We start from the raw sequence: 21772 nt of genomic DNA on the forward strand, positions 1-21772 counted from the left end.
AATGAATAGTATAAGATAGTAAAATATGAAGGTGCACCTGTGAATTTACTGCCGTTTTAAGGTTATGAGAACCTGTACCATGGGTTAGTATTATACATCTCAGGACCTAACCCCAAGATAGAAAATATTCCTTCAGGTTATTCAAATATATTGTAGAAAACAACTAATTGATTAACCTGTTGGAACTCTAGGGGCGCAATTTCATTTTTGGATGAAAAACGTTCCCGTTTTAAACAAGATATTTTGTCACAAAAAGATGCTCGACTATGCATATAATTGCTACTGTTCGAAAGAAAACACTCTGACGTGTCCAGAAATACAAAGATCTTCTCTGTGCGTGCCCTTTAACGTGAGCTTCAGGCAAAACCAAGATGAGATGGCATCCAGGAAATGACAAGGATTTTTGAGGCTCTGTTTGTCATGATCTCCTTATATGGCTGTGAACGCAAGAGGAATGAGTCTGCCCTTTCTGTCGTTTCCCCAAGGTGTCTGCAGCATTGTGACGTATTTGTAGGCAGATCATTGGAAGATTGACCATAAGAGACCACATTTACCACGTGTCCGCCCGGTGTCCTGCGCCGAAATTGGTGCGCAAAAGTCACCTGCCAGTATTTTTCCAAACAATACAGAGAGTAAAGCAAGCTTCCACGAACTGCATGTCAATGAAGAGATATGTGAAAAAACACCTTGAGGACTGATTCCAAACAACGTTTGCCATGTTTCGGTCGATATTATGTAGTTAATCCGGAAAAAGTTTTACGTTGTAGGTGACTGCATTTTCGGTTCGTTTCAGTAGCCAGGCGCAATGTAGAAAACGGAACGATTTCTCCTACACACAGACGCTTTCAGGAAACACTGCGCATTTGGTGTGTAACTGAGAGTCTCCTCATTGAAAACATCAGAAGCTCTTCAAAGGTAAATGATTTTATTTATTTGGTTATCTGGTTTTTGTGAAAATGTTGCGTGCTACATGTTATTCAAAATGCATTGCTAGCTTTGCATACTCTTACACAAATTAGTCAATTTCTATGGTTCAAAAGCATATTTTGAAAATCTGAGATGACAGTGTTGTTAAGAAAAGGCTAAGCTTGAGAGCAGATGCATTATTTTCATTTTATTTGCGATTTTCAGAAATCGTTAACGTTACATTATGCTAATGAGCTTCAGGCTATAACTGTATACAGGGTTTTCTCATAGCCAAACGTGAACAAAACGGAGCGATTTGTCCTACACAAATAATATTTTTTTGAAAAACTGCACATTTGCTATGTAACTGAGAGTCTCCTCATTGAAAACATCCGAAGCTCTTCAAAGTTAATGATTTTATTTATTTGGTTATCTGGCTTTTGTGAAAATGTTGCGTGCTACATGCTACACAAAATGCTATGCTAGCTTTGCATACTCTTACACAAATTAGTCAATTTCTATGGTTCAAAAGCATATTTTGAAAATCTGAGATGACAGTGTTGTTAAGAAAAGGCTAAGCTTGAGAGCAAACGCATTATTTTAATTTTATTTGCGATTTTCAGAAATCGTTAACGTTGCGTTATGCTAATGAGCCTGAGGCTTTAGTCACGATCCCGGATCCGGGATGGGGAGTTTCAAGAAGTTAAGTATGTTTTGGGAACAGTACTGTGTAAATGTGAATGAGAGTTTTGTGAGTTTGGAAATAAGGGCTATCTGAGGTTTGGATAATAAGATGTATAAATGTGAAAAATAAGCTGATTTAAATTGGTATAAGTTTCGATATGTAGAGTTATCTTTGGGTTCCGTCCATCACTGCCCATCATAGAATATCAGAGGTGGTATTGAAAGTGCAATGTTATTTTAGAACAATAGCGGCAAGTCTATAATTTCTGGAAGTCTAAGGAATTGTTGAGGATACGTGTGGAACATTATTCCCATGGGGCAGCGTCCGGGATAATAACGTTTTTGTGTTCCGCTGGGAGTGTATGCATCAAGAGTTGTTGGTAAAAGCATATGGAGTGATTAATTAATGTGAGTACTTAAGATTCCCTACGTTATTTATTGATTCTGTGAAGATTTGAAAAAAATCATGAATGAGAAATAACCATGTGTGTATAATCGATTACTAGAGATTTGACAAAGAAACACTGGAAATATGTTTAGATGCAACTTAAATAACCCATACATAGATGTACAGTATGTAGGTTCAGAGTGGTCTCTTTATGGCTCATTTGTTAGAGATAAGGTTAAAGCATTATATGGCTGTTTACAGGATCTGGGAGATAGAAAAAGATTGGCACATATTAAAACTGCAAGGAGAGAGGAGTGGAAATAAAGACATAGAAGAGGTTGAAAAGGAAATGTGTTTTAATAAATTATTAGAATGTTACAGTCCTGAAACCATAAGTCTGATACCATGTGATTGTATGAAATTTATTTGAATCATTAGATTATTATAATACATTTGTGTAAGTGTTAGACTCCTTCGATGATTATATTATAATACTGTGTGTGGGTTTTAGTCAGAATCAACGTTTTGGGAACAGACTACCTGTCTGAGCCAGATCCGGGGAGACCTTGGCTGGGACACTGAGAACTTCCCAGTCCCAGGTCTCTCCCTATCTTAGGGGAGGGTAGGAAGACACTATTCTCACGTACTCCCCCAGGCTCTATTGGCGGGCGGATTTGATGGTTGGTGTGGAAGTATGTGTGTTGCTATAAATTGAAGGTCCTGTACTGTACACATCAGAAAGTTCCCGTGAATAAACTTTTAACTTTGGTAGACTGGGCCTCTGTCTGTTTTTGTTTCTATCAGTATCTTACAAATTTAATTGGTAAATGAACAGGAGTATAGAATTCTCGAGACAGATGTAAACTATAGCAAAGGCATAAAGACACTAATAGAAGGGCACAAGCATTCTACCAATTTGTGTCGAATATAGGGGGAAAAAATCTAATCATGGATACAATTCGGCAGAATGTCACTGCTGACAGGAAATTCCAATCTAATAGAGAATTCAGGGATACAATTGTGACTTGGCACAATGTCAGAAAAAAATAATCATTAGCTCAATACACCAGTGAATTGATGTTAGCGTTCTATCAGCGTAATCGCACTAACCATACTATTTTTGAAGTCATTTGAGTTTGGACATTGTTAAAGGGGTACTTGGTAAATTCGCTCAGTTATTTTGTTCAGATTTCAGAGCACTGGTTTGAATGTACCAGAGCGCAGAATAACTGATGAATTTACGAATGCTCAACGCCAGTTGAATATGGCCAGTGTCAGTAAACATTAAGGAAATAATATAATTGAAATTAATGCCAGCTGCACAGTTAGTCACCAACGTTTTGATAAAACATGTAAAAAGCCAAACCAGCTCTGCTAGGTGAGTAGAATGGAGAGTGAAGTTGTATTCTCTTGTTCGTGTCTGGAGTAGCGCTAGCTAGCAAGCTAGCTAACTTTAGCCAGTTAGCTTGGGTGTGAGGCAAGAAAAGTATTATATTTTGTGAGGTCAGAGAGATTAGCAGACCTTAGCAGATTTTGGGGTTGAATAATCCTTGTAAGAATCAAGGACAGTGGATATTAGGTAGCATTTTAAAATTGGCAGTATATATGGGCGAGAGCACAAATTATTTTATAAATAGTCAATCTTTGTATCATACCACATTTAAACAATCACTAAAGGGTGTAGAATTGAGGGTTTTGTGATGATACAATATGTAGTGAATGTGATATTGGCATTAAAATATAAAAAAACTCATGCCAAACATCACCACATTTGTCACGCCCTGAACATAGTAAGCTGTTTATTCTCTGTGTTGGTTGGAGTGTGATAGTGGCTTGGGTGGGTCATCTAGGTGAATATGTATGTCTATGGTGTCCTGATATGGTTCCCAATCAAAGGCAGCTGTTTATCGTTGTCTGTGATTGGGGTTTATTTAGGTAGCCATTTCCCCATGGTTATTCGTGGGATCTTGTCTACATTTAGTTGCCTGAGTGCACACCAGTAACGTCACGGTTCGATTGTGCTTTATTGTTTTGTTTTGGTGAGTTTCAGTTTGACACAAGTTCCGCTAACGGAACACCCCCCCCCCAACATTGCGCTGAAAACGCAGCGAGGGAAATTCAAAAACATTTTTAAAAATATTTAACCTTCACACATTAAGTCCAATACAGCAAATGAAAGATAAACATCTTGTTAATCTACCCATCATGTCCGATTTTTAAAATGTTTTACAGCAAAAACACAACATATATTTATGTTCGATCACCACCAAATCCAAAAAAACACACAGCAATTTTTCCCAGCCAAAGATAGAGTCACAAAAGCAGAATTAGAGATGAAATGAATCACTAACTTTTGATAATCTTCATCAGATGACACTCATATGACATCATGTTACACAATACATTTATGTTTTGTTCAATAATATGCTAATTTATATCCACAAATCTCGGTTTACATTGGCGCCATTTTCAGAAATGCCTCCAAAATATCCGGAGTAATTACAGAGAGCTACCTCAGATAACAGAAAAAATCATCATAAACTTTGACGAAAGATACATGTTTTACATATAAATGAAGATACACTGGTTCTTAATGCAACCGCTGTGTCAGATTTGTTTTAAAAGCGTCCATAGTAAGCTGTTTATTCTCTGTGTTGGTTGGTGCATGATAGTGACTTGGGTTGGTCATCTTGGTGAATTTGTATCTCTATGGTGGTTCCCAATCAGAGGCAGCTGTTTATCGTTGTCTCTGATTGGGGATCGTATTTAGTTGTATTAAGAATATTGGTCCGAAGTAATAATTTGTCATATAGTGAGCACTTGTCTTGTTTTCCTGAATCAGACATACGAAATTGTTGTTCTGATCTGTTCTTTCACAAGTTTATGGTGGTAATGGTCATTCTAAATGAATGAGAGGGATCATTTTAACAAATGGTGTGAACCTCAAAAATCCTCTAACCGACTGAAGAAATGACGTTCACTAAGGCCCTATCCTGCACCACCTCTATTATGGTGAGAGACCTGAGTCCGAGCAAGCAACCGGTGTACAGCATCCACTTAAAGATATCAACTGCCTTCTCTCATGCTTTTCCCTCAGGAGTGCAACAGAAGCCCACTTGGAGTGAGCATGGAGAGAGATCAGTTCCAAAACCTTTCTCATATTGCTTGTCATTGTCATTGTCATGGGCCATCCACTTTGCTGGTAAACTGGTTGGCAAATGGACATGACATAAGAGTTGTGGTGGGGTTCAGGTGAGAAATTGAAATTGGGACATTGTCATGGGCCATCCACTTTGAACTGTGAAGCTATCTGAAGAAAATTAAGAAATGCCAGAAGATTGGTGTGCCGGGAAAGGGAGGGGGTTGTTCAACTGTGCCCGTAATCCTAAACAAACAAATCATATTCATTAATAACACAAGTTTTAATTGCCTTTTTGTTTTTCATTTTAGTTAAAGTCGTGCCATATTGTTTAAATTCATTTATAAAGTGAAAAAAGTTATATTTTGAATTAGACCATTTGTGAATATGAAATGGAGCTAGTATTATTAGCAGTCAGATAAAGATCTAGTATATTTAATTTATGTCAGAATTTCTGAAATAAATCAAATCAAATCCATAAAATAGTACAACCGGTCCTATTTCTTTTGTAACAAAATTCTGTATGTCAATCCAAAAAATTCTACTATAAATACTGGCAAAAAAACAATGCAAAATGGTCTCATTCTCCATTCCACAGAAATCACATTTATAGTCAATATTCAGCTTGAATCTTTCCAAAACATGTTTCACAGGATAAATTCTATGTAACATTTTAAATTAATTTTCCATACTTTCCCCCATTGTATATCACCATAGATATTGGACCAAAATAATCTTGCTGGGGGAATTGTAAAATCACAAACAATATTCCTAATCTGTTTTATTGCTACATTTATCTTTGATGTTACTATTACCAATTAATATATTTTAATGTAAATCTATGTTAACTACTTACATCAACTACAGAGGAATTTAAAAGAGATACAACCCTCCTTGGAATTGCATCAAAAACAATATCATATTATTTCGGGGTTATTGGAATTTTATTGGAATTTTAAACGTATCAATAAATTCCCCATATGAGTAGATATCCATCCTCATTCAGTAACTGACCAACCAAAATAATTGTATTCTTACGAAAAAAAAGAGACTTATTTTAAATTGTATATCTTTGTTGTTCCATAGAAAGTGTCTGTGAGGGGAAAGATTGTGTTTATACTCTAACATCCAAGCTAAAATTGCCTGATTATGGAATTTGGCCGAAATTACTGGGATTTTATCAACATCAAAATGACATCAAAGCAAAAATTCTAAACCACCAACAGAGTCAAATAAATACTTAGGGAAGATATTCTAAATAATGTTCTGGTTTTTAATAAACTTCAGAATCCAATTTATTTTACAGTTTTTCTCAATTGCTAAAACACTAAAACCCATTGGCTGAACAAAGTTCTCAGTTGCCTGGACTCATTTAGCTAATTATGCAGTCTGTTGTCTAAACCTTAAACCATTTCACATGGTAAAACACAATTTGCAGATCTCACTTAGATTTTTCAGCAAAACTCTAAACACATTCTCATTCTCAAAACACATGCTGCACTCTAATGCACATGTCATCCATACTGTTAAACACAAGTGGCAACAATCAAATACAAATAGAGAACATATGTCATTGATTGAACACAAACACTCAAAATTGATTTAACCTGTTTCAAATGATGCGACACAACCAAGATAATCCAGTTCAGAGAGTAAACAGGTTGTTGAAGGTTGGAAGGAGAAAGTCTGAGAATGGATAGAAGAAACAATGTGGGAGGACAAGTGCGTATGTGAGGTGGGCGACGAGGAGGAGTAGGGCAAGAAAGAGGAAGACAAAGAGTGGAAATATCTGATAAAATTTGAGCAACAGTTATAGACCACATTCTTGTCCATGGACTGACAATGAGGGAATCAGGACTTAGAGTGCAACCCAATGTGAGCTGATTTTCTGTGTCCACCATAGTCAGGACATTCAGAGAAGAGAACAGGTACAGTATACTACTGCATTTTTGTAATTGCACATTTACTGTACTACACTATATGCAGGTGTTTCAATAGACATTTGTAAAGTTAATCACGGTATGTATTGTACTGCATGAATATGTTTTGTAACTGCACAACTACTTTTTGTAGAATTGCAAGGCAGCCACATGCAGGTGGAAAGACAGCTATATTCACTTGGGAGCAAGAGACCGTTAGTTGGCATGGTCCTTCAAGATAATGCAATACGACTCAGAGAAATCCAGGAATTGGTGATACAAGACAACACACACTTCCAGGGAATCGACAGTGTGAGCATTTCCACAATTGACCGTGTCCTCCATCGTAACAGGATGCGAATGAAACAAGTAGACAGAGTACCTTTTTGAGTGCAACTCACCAAGGGTGAAAGAACTGCGAGCTCAGTATGTGCAAGTGTACATTCAGAAACATTTACTGTAATCCAGATTGTCTACAGTACTAACACATACTATGTGAATGACATTACTCTTCAGTACATACAATGTATGTGAATCAGAAGCCTAATTGTACTCTACAGTATAGCACTGTCTCTGTACGACTTACATAAATCCTACATACAGTATATTGTAATTCTACACAGACAATATTTGACTTGGAATCCTTGGACATACCCCATGAGTTCATCTTTGTCGATGAAGCAGGCTTCAATCTAACAAAGAGGAGAAGGAGAGGCCAAAACATGATTGGACATCGGGCCATTGTTGAAGTCCCTGGTCAACGAGGTGGAAATGTCACAATCTGTGCTGCTATCAGCAACCATGGTGTTCTACATCCCCATTCTACATCCCCATTCTACATCCCCATGAATTCCATTCCCACCTATGTGATAGTGTGGGACAATGTCAGTTTCCACCGAGCTGCTCAGGTAAGGGAATGGTTTAACATCAATGGGCAGTTTATGAACATGTACCTCCCTCCATACTCGCCTTTCCTGAGTCTGATTGAGGAGTTTTTCTCCTCTTGGAGATGGAAAGTGTATGATAGACAACCCTACACCAGAGTAAATCTGGTGCAAGCCATGGATTTAGCCTGTGGTGATATAGGTGAGGAATGGGGGCTGGATACGGCACACAAGAGGCTTCTTCCCCCGTTGCCTCAGGAGGGACAATATTGCTTGTCCCTTGTGATGTCGACGAAATACTCTGGCCTGACCCAGCCCAAAGACAAGAAGAAGCACATTGATCACATGTTTACTCCTTTGATTTTTGTCCCCTTTAGTATTGTATACTGTAGTACAGTGTATTGTAGGCTGTATACTGTACAATGGACAAATTGTATGGCCCTGAACATTGTGCTTTCCATTTATTAACAGCACTGACTGCTCAATAGATTTTGACTGGTTGCAGGTTCACATCAACAAAGAACAAGAATTACAGTATCACAGAGGCAAAGGACAAGTTTGTGAGATTTAAGGTACGGTACTGTAAAAATAAGGGTACAAGGAGGAGGAAGAACAAAAAACTAAATTGCAAAGAGCAAAGCAGAGTAGTAATTTTGATCAATTTTGAGCTACTATGATAGAACATGTTTTCGTTCATCAAAAGACAATGACAGAATAATATGAGTATTTTTTTTAATTAAAAATGTACTTCTCCCTGAGAATTGTATGTTTTTAACAATGTGTTTTATTTTTCGGTGTATTGTTTACTGACTGCTTGAGAGTCTTGAGAGTATATATCATTGTGATCACTTTGTTTATGATTTGAGAGGAGTGTTTGATTTTGAACACAGGTAAAACTGTTTTCAGGCAAATGTTCCCTTTTGCGAGAGGAGTCAGAGGTTATGTAAATAGTGCTTGAAGATGAGGTTTTGTGTTTACTGTTTTCAGGAAACGGAGCAAGGTTTCAGAAATTGTGTTTTAGCAATTGAGAAAAACTGTAAATATAGTATTAGTAATATAGTAATAATAGTATTATTTAGAATATTGAAATCTGAAACCTCAAGACCTCCATGTTCTTGGGTATTAGTGAGAATATCTTTCCATAGATAATGAGGCTTGTTCCTACAAATAAAATTATAAATAATTGTATCTAAGTCCTTTACAATTTTAGGGGATAATCCAAGTGATAACGAGACATAAATCGATCTGGATAACCCTTGAGCTTTGGACAATAAAACTGGACCTGAAACACAATCCTTGAGTGGAAATAAGACTGATTTATTGATATTAATTTTCAATCCCGAAACTAAGGAAAAGTCTTCAATACAGTAAACTGTTTTAGAAACCTCATTACCGTCTGTCAGGACCCGGTTACGAACCTGGGTCTCCGGAGTGAGAAACAGTCACTTAACCAACTGAGCCACGAATAGTCAGCAGAACCCAGAAGATGAGGCAGACACAGCAGTACTTAAGACGGTGTATTTAATAAAGTAAAAAGGAGAAGTCCTTCAATACAAAAAATGGCAAATCCAAAAGGTGGTAGGAATAGCACAAAAAAGCCTCAAGAGATACTCAAAAACAAAAACAGAATTCCACAAGAGCATCCACCGGAATCGACAAGAATACACAGAACACTAGGGCTGGGTGCTAACATACAAACACAGAGCACAGAACTGAGGGAAACAAAGGGTTTAAATACAATCAGGGGAAACGAGGCACAGGTGCAAATAATAATGGGGAACAAGGGAAAAAACATGAGGTCAAAAAGCACAATGGGGGCATCTAGTGACCAAAACCCGGAACAACCCTGGCCAAATCCTGACACCGTCTCTCAAAAATATGGTGGTATCATCAGTCAGTTGACATAGTTTAAATTCATTGCCAAGTGCTGAAACACCTTAAATTCCCCTTTTTAATATGAAGAGGCATAATTTGATAAAAAATGACTAATTGGGCAGCCCTGCCTAATGTCACGGCCGAAATCAAATCTCTGGGATGTCCTGTGAGTTAATTTTACAGAGCTAGTACAACCACTATATAAAGTTTGGACTGCTTTCAAAAAAAAGTCACCAAACCCCAAAAAACGTATTGCTTTGAACATAAACACATGTTCTACAGTGTCAAAAGCATTATAAAAATTACAAACATAAGAAAACTATCATCAAGGACGAAGTCATTATAGTCAATCATATCTAAGATCAACTTTATGTTATTACCAATGTGTTGGCCATGCATAAAACCAGATCGTTCTTTATCAATTATATGATGCAAGCCTTGTTACAACCTCTTAGCAAATACAAGGGCAAATAGTTTCCCATCATTATTCAACAGGCTAATGGTTCTCCAGTTGTCCATATAAAGACTATCCTTATTAGGTTTGGGAATCAAAATAATTACACCTTGCTTTAAGGAAGCCGGTAACTCCCCTTTTTCTATTGATTCTTGGTACATAGCAAGAATGAAAGGAATCAATTTATCATTGAATGCTTTATAAAACTTGCTTATTAAACCATAATTTCCAGGGAACCTATTGTCCTTAAGGCTTTTAATATTAATATAGTCTTATCTCAATTTCAAATAACTCATCATCACAAAAATCCCTGAAGTCATTATCTATCTTAGCAATGTTTGCTACATTGTCTAAGAAAATATCCATATTGAAAGTTAACTGGGCTGATGTATATAGATTCTGATAAAACTGGGCAACATACTAAGAGATTTCTTTTGGATTTTCATTGGGAATATTATTAATCATTATTTACAAATGAAAGTCTTTTCGCCTGCCCTTTTTTCTAAATTAAAGAAATATTTTTATTTTTCTCTCCCTTTTCCATCCATTTCCGTATTGATCTTATAAACACTCCCCGGGCCTTTTCCTCATAGATACAGTCTAACCGCATTTGCAATGATGATAGCTCCAGTAGTTCCTGATTAGTTAGTTCAGTTTTTGTAGCATAATCCATTATTCCCTTTATGATGTCATATTCTTTCTCTCTCTTGGCACGAGCAATTTCTTTCACCATTGAAATAACCAAAAGCATTATATCAAATTTAATTAGCACCCAGTAACTTCCAAACGTAGTCATAACACAGGCACAATTCCAATATTTATCAATAATTCCTGCTACTTCCTTCTTAAATACTTCATTTTCTAGTAAAGTCTTGTTCATATTCCAATAATGAATGTTTCACTAAGATCCTGAAGTGGGGTGTTTTGGGTTGGGGTGCCAGCTATATTGTGTGTAAGTAAAACAAGCTCTACAGTACTATTAGTCCTATGAGATTAACTATATGGAAGATTTGCTGTTTCTGTGTACTACTGTATATATGAGATGTATGTGTTTTATTTTATATATATATATATATATATATATATATATATATATATATATATATATATATATACACAGTTGTATATATACAGTTGAAGTCGAAGTTTACATACACCTTAGCTAAATACATTTAAACATTACATTACACAATTCCTAACATTTAATCCTAGTAAAATTTCCTGTTTTAGGTCAGTTAGGATCACCACTTTATTTTAAGAATGTGAAATGTCAGAATAATAGTAAAGAGTGATTTATTTCCGCTTTTATTTATTTTATCAGATTCCCACTGGGTCAGAAGTTTACATGAGCTCAATTAGTATTTGGTAGCATTGCCTTTAAATTGTTTAACGTTTCGAGTAGTCTTCCACAAACTTCTCATAATAAATTGGGTGAATTTTGGCCCATTCCTCTGACAGAGTCAGGTTTGTTGGCCTCCTTGCTCGCACACGATTTTTCAGTTCTGTTCACAAATGTTCTTTAGGGTTGCGCTCAGGGCTTTATTATGGCCACTCCAATGCCACTTTGGAAGTATGCTTGGGGTCATTGTCCATTTGGAAGACCCATTTGCGACCAAGCTATAACTTCCTGTCTGAGGTCTTGTGATGTTGATTCAATATATCCACGTAATTTTCCTTCCTCAAACCATATATTTTGTGAAATAAACCAGTCCCTCCTGCAGCAAAGCAACCCCACAACATTAGGCTGCCACCCCCGTGCTTCACATTCGGGATGGTGTTCTTCAGCTTGCCAGCCTCCCCCCTTTAACTCCAAACATAACGATGGTCATTATAGCAAAACAGTTCTATTTTAGGTTTCATCAGACCAAAGGATATTTCTTCAAAACGTACAATCTTTGTTCCTATGTGCCATATGTGTTTTTCTGAGGTCTTGGCTGATTTCTTTTGATTTTCCCATGATGACAAGTAAAGAGGCACTGAGTTTGAAGGTAGGCCTTGAAATACATCCACAGGTACACATCCAATTGACTCAAATGATGTCATGACATAATGTTCTGGAATTTTCCAAGCTGTTTAAAGGCAGTCAACTTAGTGTATGTAAACTTCTGATCTAGTGGAATTGTGATACAGTGGTGTATAAATGAAATAACCTGTCTGTAAACAATTGTTGGAACAATTACTTGTGTCATGCACAAAGTAGATGTCCTAATCGACTTGCCAAAACTATAACTTGTTAATTAACAAGAAATTTGTGGAGTGGTGTGGAATAATGATAATAATAATAATGATTTGTGTAATAATGAGTTTTAATGACTCCAACCTAAGTGTATGTAAACTCCCTTGTGAATTAAAACAAATGTAAAGTGTGAGGTGGGAAGGAAATTGTGTTGGTATAGAGTTGAGATATTGACTAGACTGGTGTTGTTGGGCGTGCAGGTGGCTCGACCTGACCTGGCTCGTCAGTCTGGCTGAAATGTGATATAGAGGATATCTTAATAAAGACAATCAAATGTATTTGTATTTTTTCAAGACTTCATTTGTTAGGCTATTGGTTAAAAGGTGCAACACAATATTTATTATAGAATTATAATTGAAGCTTGATGACTGTGTGTATACTTTTTGTTCTAAAATAGAGATGGCATATCGGATGGTGTAAAATGCAGGGAATTAGATTTAGATGCCCCAGAAAATTATCGGTTGAGGACCATCAGATTGCCGCCAGGTTATGATCCCTTCACTTCTAAAACAAAAGTGGCGCGCGCCCCGGCATGTTAGAATCATCTTTGGCAGTGATTACAGCTGTGAGTCCTGGATTGTACAATATTTGACAGTTTTCTCTTTTACAATTATTCAAGCTCTCTCAAGTTTATTTTAGATTTTTAGTCATGCTACTTATTTTCAAGCCGATTAAAGTCGAAACTTTAACTAGGCTACTCAGAAACATTCAATGCTGTGTTGGGAAGTAAGTCTAGTGTATAATTGACCTTGCATTTCAGGTTATTGTCATACTGAAAGATGGATTTCTCTCATTTTCTGTTGGAAAGTGGACTGAACAAGGTTTTCCTCTAGGTCTTTGCCTCTGCTTAGCATTATTCCTTTTCTTTTTACCCTGAAAAACCCCCTTGTCCTTGCCGATGACAGTTATCCTTGAAAATATGAAGAGTGGTGCTCAGTGATTATTTTGCCACAAACATAATGCTTTGCATTCAGGCCACAAAGTTAATTTCCTTGCCACATTTTTTTGCAGTATTACATTAGTGCTTTATTCCATAGAGGATGCATGTTTTAAAATATTTTTTTTCTCTACAGGCTTCCTTCTATTAACTCTGCCATTTAGGTTAGTATTGTGGAGTAACTGGGATGTTGGTGATCCATCCTCAGTTACCTCAGTTTAAGTCTATAACTGTTTTAAAATCACCATTGGCCTCACTGTGAAATCTGTGAGCGATTTCCTTCCTCTCCGTCAACTGAGTTAGGAAGGACTCTTGTAGCTTTGTAGTGGTGTATTGATACAGAATCCAACGTGTAACTAATAACTTCATCAAAGGGATGTTCAATGTTTAACTTTTTTTTAATCTATCTTTGTGGCACATTGGAAAACCTCCCGAGTCGTTGTCGTTGAATCTATGTTTGAAATTCACTGCTCTACTGAGGGACCTTACATATAATTGTATATGTGGGGTACAGAGATGGGGTAGTCATTCAAAAACAATGTTAAACACCATTATTGTACATAGAGTTAGTCCATGCAACTTATTATCTGACTTATTAACCACATATTTACTCCTGAAGTTATTTAGTCTTGCTATAATAAAGGTGTTGAATACCTTTTGACTCAAGGCATTTCAGATTTTTTTTTTTTATAATAAATAAAAAAATTTAACAACATAATTCCACCTTTACATTTTGGGTTGTATTGTGTTTACATCAGTGACACACAATCTCCATGTAATCAATTCATGCTGTAACACAACAAAATGTGGAAAAAGCACTGTCAATGGAACACTATTTTTAAATTTAATTAGCTCCACATTTCAATGACATAACCTCAAACCAGCTATAATTTGTAGAAATTAATTAACAAATATTGAAATCATTTCATGAGAAAACTTAAAGGTGTGCAACATTGCCCTATTTACATTGTGTAATATATTGATGGCCCCTACCAGATTTTGCCATCGTCGCACCCTGGCCGTCTGTAGCTAATATACAAAATAAGTTGGCTAGCTTGCTAGTTAGCCTATGCTACTTCCAGACACAATATCTGTTTACAACTGTGTCAAGTTATCGAGAAGGATGAGTGACTAACTGTGTACTGTTTTGGCAGAGTGAGTGTACAAAAGCTTTCCACGTGCAAGCACACACACAAGACACCCATATAAAAGCACGTTTTAAAATCTTCTTTTCAGTTGCATTTCCTAATGAGGACGATTGAAAGCAAGGCTACGGTAAATCAGTAAAGGGAACTAGCTACGTGCTGATTTAGTTGACAATTTAGAAAAATGAATGAGCTCCAATTATGAAATGAGGATGACCTTTCCCTTTAATTACGACTCAGTCTAATGAGAGGATTAAGACAATCAGGATCACTTCCCAACATGTTTCATATTAAATCAGTAAAATACACCAATATCCCATTTTAATTAGAAATGTAAAGTATTATGAAATGAACACAAAGCCAACAAAACAGAGAAATAAAGAACAATTACATTTGAACCTTTTAATCTGTATTACGTATGTGGCTACAAAACTATTCGAGTAAAGTCAATTGTACTGTAGATAGAGACCGGCTTTTTTAAGCAACTAAAAGGAGTGTATGCTGTTTTTGTGAAAATTTACCCCAGGATTTCATAAGAGAGATGTGAATCCAAAATGACAAATATACTGATAAATCTGAAACCTTAATCTTACATGGCAATGCTCTCACACTCTGGGAGAGGCAATTGAATAATGTAGTGGGGGCTGTAAAGTCATGTCAGAATAGACTTGAGAAAAAGTAAAGGAATTTAAGAGGCATTTCTTTCTACTTCTTATAAAATTGCATGGCAGTTGGGAATGTACTGTATTCTGTTCAGATGAGATCTCTATTAGGGTTTTATATAATATTGGAAATATGAATAGAATAGATTTAGTGATTCGTTTTGGGAGTTGATGTTCTCATTTGATTTTCATAACAGAGAGAGGTTTTCACATGAAAAAAGCACAAATCCAAACAAAGAATTTAAGTGCATGTAAATGAAGATGCAGAATTCTTGCTATACTTCAAACAAACTCATCTCTATAGCCTCTAATGAGGGTAAGTAATTTAGCACAAGAACACGGCTAATTAATCTGACCATTTATCTCAGCATAATACTGTAATTGTGGCCTTTATTTACCCATCAAATGGAGGAATATGCTTCACAATATCAAAACACTACACTAGCAACCCCACTAGACTAAATGAGTGGACACAGAGAGAAATATCAACTGATGTTCTACCCTTCCACTAAAGAATTAATGTTCCACTGAATTAGCATGTAGATTCAAACACGAGGCCATTGTGATACTGTAACGGTTTTCTTGAGTTGAAGGAGAGGCGGACCAAAATGCAGCATGGTTATTATTCATGGTTCTTTAATAAAGAAACTACATGAATAGACTAACAAAACAAGAAAATGTGAAAAAACCAAAACAGCCCTATCTGGTGCAAACACAGAGACAGGAACAATCACCCACAAAACCCAACACCAAACAGGCTACCTAAATATGGTTCCCAATCAGAGACAATGACTAACACCTGCCTCTGATTGAGAACCATATCAGGCCAGACATAGAAATAGAAAAACAAGACATCTAACATAGAATACCCACTCAGATCACACCCTGACCAAACAAAACATAGAAACATAAAAAGCAAACTATGGTCAGGGTATGACAAATATATTATATAAAAAACGACAGTAAAATGGAAAGCCTGGGTAAATTATATGCACATTTTCATTTACTAGCACATCACATGCACGGAGGCAGGAATGCAAGCACCTACGCTATTAGAAAAGAAGGTGCCATCTAGAACCAAAAAGGGTTCTTCAGATGTCCCCATAAGAGAACCCTTTGAAGAATCCGTGTTGGTTTCAGGTAGAACCCATTTGGTTCCACAGAAGTTCTACATGGAACTAAACACAGATTTACCTGGAACCAAAAAGGGTTAACCTATGGGGACAGCCGAAGAACCCTTTTGGAACCCTTTTGTCCAAGAGTTCACAGTATGCACACTGTCCACACATTCTACCATCTCTCTTTGCTCTACAGCTTTCTATGCACCATTCTCATCTCCCCCATACCCCTCTCAATCTCTCTCTTTCCCTCTCCCTCCCCTTGTCCTCTCTCTCTAATCCAGAGAAGAAGCAGGTGTTGGGACAAATCCCGTCCTTCAACCACACTCTCTAATTACATATTGCTGGCCTTGGAATTATTTTAACAGGGCACACACAGATATGTGCACATTGCTTACACACACACACACACACTCAGTCACTCACTCCGTCTTTCTCTCTTTACTCTGCTGCCAGGCATTTGAATCACAGAGAGACGGCTACAGAATACCAAACCAGCCTCTCAGCCAGAAAAAGTGAAGGCACATCACAGAATTACAACTAACATCACAGCACTGAAACAAGAATAGTCAGAGCCCTTCTATTAGCATAGTAACCATTATATAATTACAGGACACAGTCATTACAGCTTCATATCAATGTGAGACCCTTAAAAAATGTGTTATGCAAACAAAAGAAAGAGGCAAACAGGTGTGCACCAGAGACAAAATAACAAACTTGGATTTTCTTAATTAAAATGTGTGAATGAAATAAAACAATTGAGAGTGTCTTACTTCACTGTCATGTTTCTGGGTAATTAGATATACTCTCCAGAGGAACGGGGAAAGATGGAATGCGAAAGGAGTCAGGGTTGCCATGTCCGCAGTTTTCCTGCATTGGGCTACTTCGAAAACAATGCAGAGGGTGAAAATGTATTGGTCGCGGGTTGCAGGTTTTTGGGCTACTTCTAATTTGCACAGCGGCAGCCATGTCTATGCGTCTGCATGCCTATCGAATCGATGATTGGCTTTCTGTGGTACCAGGGCTTGTATAGCTTTTCTTTAGCTAATGGACACATTTGTATTGGTAGGCCTGGTCTTGATTTCCTTATGTCAAGCTTAACATTTCACAAAGCTATACACGGTGTCGCAACGCAGCCTTCATTTCTCAGAACAAGAATAGACTGACAGGTTTCAGAAGAAAGTTCTTTGTTTCTGGCCATTTTGAGCCTGTAATTGAACCCACAAATTCTGATGATCCAGATACTCAACTAGTCTAAAGAAGGACAGTTGTATTGCTTCTTTAATCAGGACAACAGTTTTCAGCTGTGCTAACATAATTGCAAAAGTTTTTTAATTAGTCTGTTAAAATGATAAACTTGGATTAGCGAACACAACGTGCAATTGCATCACAGGAGTGATGGTTGCTGATAATAGGCCTCTGTACGCCAATGTAGATATTCCATAAAAAATTATCCGTTTCCAGCTAAAATAGTTATTTAAAACATTAACAATGTCTACACTGTACTTCTGATCAATTTGATGTTATTTTAATGGACAGAAAATGTGCTTTTCTTTCAAAAACTAAGACATTTCTAAGTGACCCCGAACTTTTGAACAGTAGTGTATGTTATGAATGGCATATATTGAACAGCCTAGCAGGTACAGAGAAAACAAAGGCAGTACGTACCATTGGGGCTCTCTTCATCAATGGTCACTATGGTAGCAGGGGGGCCAGACCGGGACAGTTTACATTCTGTACGGTGGAGAGAGAAGGCAATAAAACAAACACACCAATACCACAAAGAGCCTCAATGTCATAAGCTGATAGCAACTGTCGTAACTGGTTATGAATGGTTTCATCCTTTCTATTAATGTTGAAGCACGTTGATGGGTTTAAGGACACTGATACAAAAGCACAGTGATGACCAACTCACAACAATACATGACGACAATACATGTGGGGTGACAACAACCATGTGGGGTGACAACATGAGCACAGTGTTCAATACAGGGAGCTGCACCGATGGAAATGACTCCGAGCACACAGAGACAAAATAAGATAAGATAGAGAGAATGAGGAAAAGTAAAGGGTTGCCCTCTTACCCTCGTACCGCCAGTCTGTAGAGATCAGGGTTAGTGGTGCCAAAAGGAGAGCAGAAAAGAACCATGGGAGAAAAGAATAGCATGAAATGGTTGGTTTGGAGAAGAGGTTTGATGTTAGAGGAGAGAAAAAACATTAGAGTAGAGGAAAGGGGAGGGGAGTGAAGGAATAGAGAGTAAGTTAATCATAATAACTAACAGCTCTACAAAATCTTCTTCAACTGAATACATCTTTGGATGGATGTTATTTGGCATGGGAGTAGGAAACACTTCTAAAGATACATTCATCACAACATAGTTAGCCTATTTTCTACATACAATTGTCTCTTGAAAATCATCCAAAGACAACACCATATTTAATTTAGTGTTGACCTCTTGTCCAGTGTTGGTTTTCCAAATTTCCAAAATTCTCCATCTGGGACTTTCCCCTCTTGGGTAAAATCCCGGAGTTAGAAGAGAATATCAGAGATGCTTCCTGATAACTGACCCACCCTTGGAATTCTGTATTCATACGAGTTCTGTATTCATACGAGTTCTGTATTCATACGAGTTCTGTATTCATACGAGTTCTGTATTCATACGAGTTCTGTATTCATACGAGTTCTGTATTCATATGAGATCTGTATTCATACGAGTTCTGTATTCATACGAGTTCTGTATTCATACGAGTTCTGTATTCATACGAGTTCTGTATTCATACGACTAAACATTGCTTAGTCATGCTGAACTCCCTAAATACCACAACCCGTAATGTTCTTCAGGTTGGTAATATGGTGTGAAACCTATTGTTGAAGTTGGTATAGACATATACACACACCACAGCAAAGTTGCTTATAGATTTATCCACTTATCTGGCCGGCCAGGGCAAATCCTAAAAAGCTAAATTGTGAAGAAGTCAGGAGGTGTGTAGCGAGTTAACACAAATCTGTTCCTAGGCCGTCATTGAAAATAAGAATTTGTTCTTAATTGACTTGCCTAGTTAAATAAAGGTAATAAAAATAAAAAATAAAATAGGAAAAGGGGTACGAGAGCCCAAAAGACGAGGGATAAATTGCCCAACCAGCAAGCACCAAAGCAAAGCTATTTGGAAGAGGACACAACAGACAGGCAGCAGACACATACACCAGAGGGAAGGACTCTCCCGCTTCCTCACACACAAACACAAATGGATCATGAGAGTTAGACCAATTGTATAGAGAGTGATTACCAGTGAAAATCAATACAAACTGGGCAGGGGGAGTGGAGGCACCCAGCCAACCATTGTGGAACCAGCAAGCACCAAAGCAAAGCTGTTTGGAAGAGAACACAACTTATCGTAATGAGAAAATGGACACAGAGGAGGAAAATGGAATTGGAGAGAAAGGGATGAGAGAGTGTGTGAGAAAGAGAAAGACTGATAGGAGAGGGAAGGACACTCTCCCTCTCTCTCGCACAAATGATAACTAGTGAAAATCAATACAAACTGAGTAGCGGCAGTAGAAGCTGGAGAAAACCCCATAGCATATAAAACTAAACTTTTCCCTCACTGTCCACCTAGGCCTGTTTTGAAAATTGAGCTAAAACGTGCTGAGATACTGTATCTTCTGCATCAAACACATGACTGGACACATCGCCAATACTGTTTCTCTGTAACCAGAGGCAGGGTATCGACCAGGACTACACAGGCCATGTCCAATTCAATGTGACCTAGAATGTAAGGTCATTGTTCATACATATAACTATGATGAACATCACAGTGATCCCTTCCTCCATAACTAGACACATCTTGTCATCGCTCAGCGTGGAACAATCCTAAAAGTGGAGCCACCTAGTGGTACACTTAAAATTAAGTGTTTTTCTAACACCAACACGAGTGGCAACTGAGCTGCCACCAAGTTGAAGGAGACAAAACCTTAACTTTGCTGGAGTATTGAAACAAATCATCCTGAGATGTTTTAAAACATTACATGGTGTGTTGTAACACCACTTAATCAAGTATTGTGAAACACCTTGCCGGGGACTTGGAGAACTAACAAAAAAAGATTAAAGTCATGTTTAGTGCAGAATTAGAAACCTTCTCATTTGGTCTTGTTTCCTCTCCTTAAAGTTTCTAAACACCATTATGATGTTTCCAAACCTGTCCAGAGCAGAATGCAAACCCTTTTTTTGAAGTGTCATAACGTTTAACATTGTTCTATGCATTTGATCATTTGGCATTATATACCATTTTGGCAGGCATTGTCAAGCAGTGTTCAAACTACCAGCAGTGTTGGGTAACTGAGGTATTCTGACGGCTTCATTGCTTTCACCAAATTGTACCAGAAAACAGTTCATTACCCAGAGCTTCATTATCTGTTCACAATGCAGATTAGTGCCCTCTGTTGGTTAGCAATAAATAGCAGCGTGTGATTATCAGATACACATTTCTTTCTCCACTTTCTCCGCCTGCCATATCAATTGTGTTATAGTCTCAGAGATTATTTTAACATTTTCTATCCAATGCTACCAATTATATGCATATCCTGGCTTCTCACCATGAGCAACAGGCAGTTTACTTTGGGCACGTCAGTCAGGCAGAAATTCAGGAAAATAGACCCGAGCCTGAAGAATATATACAGTGGGGCAAAAACGTATTTAGTCAGCCACCAATTGTGCATGTTCTCCCACTTAAAAAAGATGAGAGAGGCCTGTCATTTTCATCACAGGTACACTTCAACTATGACAGACAAAATGAGTAAAAAAATCCAGAAGATCACGTTGTAGGTGCAAAATAAGTATTTGGTCAATAACAAAAGTTTATCTCAATACTTTGTTATATACCCTTTGTTCGCAATGACAGAGGTCAAACGTTTTCTGTAAGTCTTCACAAGGTTTTCACACACTGTTGCTGGTATTTTGGCAAATTCCTCCATGCAGATCTCCTCTAGAGCAGTGATGTTTTGGGGCTGTTGCTGGGCAACACAGTCTTTCAACTCCCTCCCAAAATGTTCTATGGGGTTGAGATCTGGAGACTGGCTAGGCCACTCCAGGTCCTTGAAATGCTTCATTAGAAGCCACTCCTTCGTTGCCCGGGCGGTGTGTTTGGGATTATTGTTATGCTGAAAGACCCAGCCATGTTTCATCTTCAATGCCCTTGCTGATGGAAGGAGGTTTTCATTCAAAATCTCACGATACATGGCCCCATTCATTCTTGAGATCTTGCGTGGAGCCTCAGATCGAGGGAGATTATCAGTGGTCTTGTATGTCTTCCATTTCCTAATAATTGCTCCCACCGTTGATTTCTTCAAACCAAGCTGCTTACCTATTGCAGATTCAGTCTTCCCAGCCTGGTGCAGGTCTACAAATTTGTTTCTGGTGTCCTTTGA

General features: G+C 37.5%; 1 protein-coding gene across 1 annotated transcript in view; it reads right to left on the reverse strand.

The window, feature by feature from the left end:
- Positions 1-18843, reverse strand: part of LOC135511400 (protocadherin-15-like) — a 268288-nt gene extending 249445 nt beyond the window's left edge. The window contains exons 1-3 of the mRNA XM_064932924.1: positions 18801-18843; positions 18432-18446; positions 18016-18081 (exon numbers count right to left, since the gene is read on the reverse strand). Of these exons, the coding sequence (XP_064788996.1) occupies positions 18016-18081; positions 18432-18446; positions 18801-18843 (124 nt within the window). The remainder of the gene's footprint in view (positions 1-18015; positions 18082-18431; positions 18447-18800) is intronic.
- Between the last annotated feature and the right edge of the window lie 2929 nt (positions 18844-21772).

The sequence above is a fragment of the Oncorhynchus masou genome, chromosome 24 (genome assembly GCF_036934945.1).
Source record: "Oncorhynchus masou masou isolate Uvic2021 chromosome 24, UVic_Omas_1.1, whole genome shotgun sequence".
In the NCBI taxonomy this organism is placed as follows: Eukaryota; Metazoa; Chordata; class Actinopteri; order Salmoniformes; family Salmonidae; genus Oncorhynchus; species Oncorhynchus masou.